Source organism: Lithobates pipiens, unplaced genomic scaffold, assembly GCF_037356315.1.
Source record: "Lithobates pipiens isolate NorthernLeopardFrog02 unplaced genomic scaffold, aLitPip1_a1.2 Scaffold_27, whole genome shotgun sequence".
Taxonomy (NCBI): Eukaryota; Metazoa; Chordata; class Amphibia; order Anura; family Ranidae; genus Lithobates; species Lithobates pipiens.
The window spans coordinates 27,727,370-27,728,777 of record NW_027507788.1 but is presented as its reverse complement, the minus strand read 5'-3'; the positions used below and the strand labels follow the sequence as shown (position 1 = coordinate 27,728,777).

At 47.9% G+C, this 1,408-nt stretch overlaps 1 protein-coding gene across 1 annotated transcript in view; it reads right to left on the bottom strand.

Moving 5' to 3' along the window:
* LOC143932926 (uncharacterized) overlaps window positions 1-1,408 on the bottom strand; it is a 50,411-nt gene extending 49,003 nt beyond the window's left edge. The window contains exon 1 of the mRNA XM_077455864.1: window positions 1,312-1,408. Coding sequence (XP_077311990.1) covers window positions 1,312-1,408 — 97 coding nt within the window. The remainder of the gene's footprint in view (window positions 1-1,311) is intronic.

The window sequence follows — 1,408 nt, the reverse complement described above, 5'->3', positions numbered from 1 at the left end:
GCTCTTCTGGGGTCCCTCGGCGGCTGTCTCTGCTTCCTCCCGCAGGTGCTACTCACGTTCATGCGAACACCCTCGCATGGTGAGAAGCATCTGCGGGTGCGCTCCCGTGATACAGTGGTCAGTGGATGTGATTGACAGCAGTGCGAGCCAATGGAACTTTCCATCCATCCACTCCAGCCAATCAGCGGCCAGGCTGAACGGTGGAAAGGACGTCGGGGGACCAGCGCGGGACTTTCGAGGGGTGAGGTAAGTAAAACGTGGGGGCTGGGGGCGCAGGCACTGTCAGATGTTTTTTCACCTAATGCATAGAATGCATTAAGGTGAAAAAACATTTACCTTTACAACCCCTTTAAAAGTCAGCAGCTACAGTGTTTGTAGCTGCTGACTTTTTTAAAAAAAAATGCCCCTTTAACCACTTCAATACCGGGCACTTAAAAACCTTCCTGCCCAGACCAGTTTTCAGCTTTCAGCGCTGTCGCACTTTGAATGACAATTACGCGGTCATGCTACACTGTACCCAGACAATTTTTTTCTCATTTTCTTCACACAAATAGAGCTTTCTTTTGGTGGTTTTAATCACTGCTGGGTTTTTTATTTTTTGCAAAAAATAAAAATAAGACCAAAAATTTTGAAAAAAAAAACATTTTTTTTAACTTTTTTTCTGTCGGTAAATTTTGTAAGTCATTTTTCGCTTTCACTGATGTTCGCTGATAAAGGGGGCACTGATGGGCACTGATAGGCTAAACTGGTGGGCATTGAAGTGGCACTTATGGGCACTGATGAGGCGGCACTTATGGGCACTGATTTGGTGGCACTGATGAGGAGGCACTAATATGCAGCACTTATGGGCACTAATAGGTGGCACTGATGAGCACTGATAGGCGGCATAGATGGACACTGTTAGGTGGCACTGATGTGCACTAATAAGCAGCAATGATAGGCGGCACGGATAGGCGGTACTGATGGGTGACACTGATAGGCATTACTGATGGGCATTGATTGACAGCAGTGATGGGCATTGATGGGTAGCACTGATAGGCAGCACTGATTGCCAGCACTGACTGGCATCGCTAATGGGCATTGATTGGTGGCACTTGTGGGCAGTGGTGGGCACTGATTGCTGCCACTGGTGGGCACTGACAGCTGGCATTGGTGGGCACTGATTTGTGACACTACATTGATATATTGTAATCAGGGCACTAATGATCAGTGCCCTAATTACATTCCTAGATGTCCCCCTGCGTGGAGATGCCGCTGATCGGCTCTCCTCACCACACACTCGGTCAGTGTAAAGCGAGGAGCGCCAATTACCGATATCTCCTTTTTTACATGTGACCAGCTGTGATTGGACACAGCCAATCACATAAAGAGCCGCGGACGTTCTTTGTAGACATTTGGGTCGTGCCAT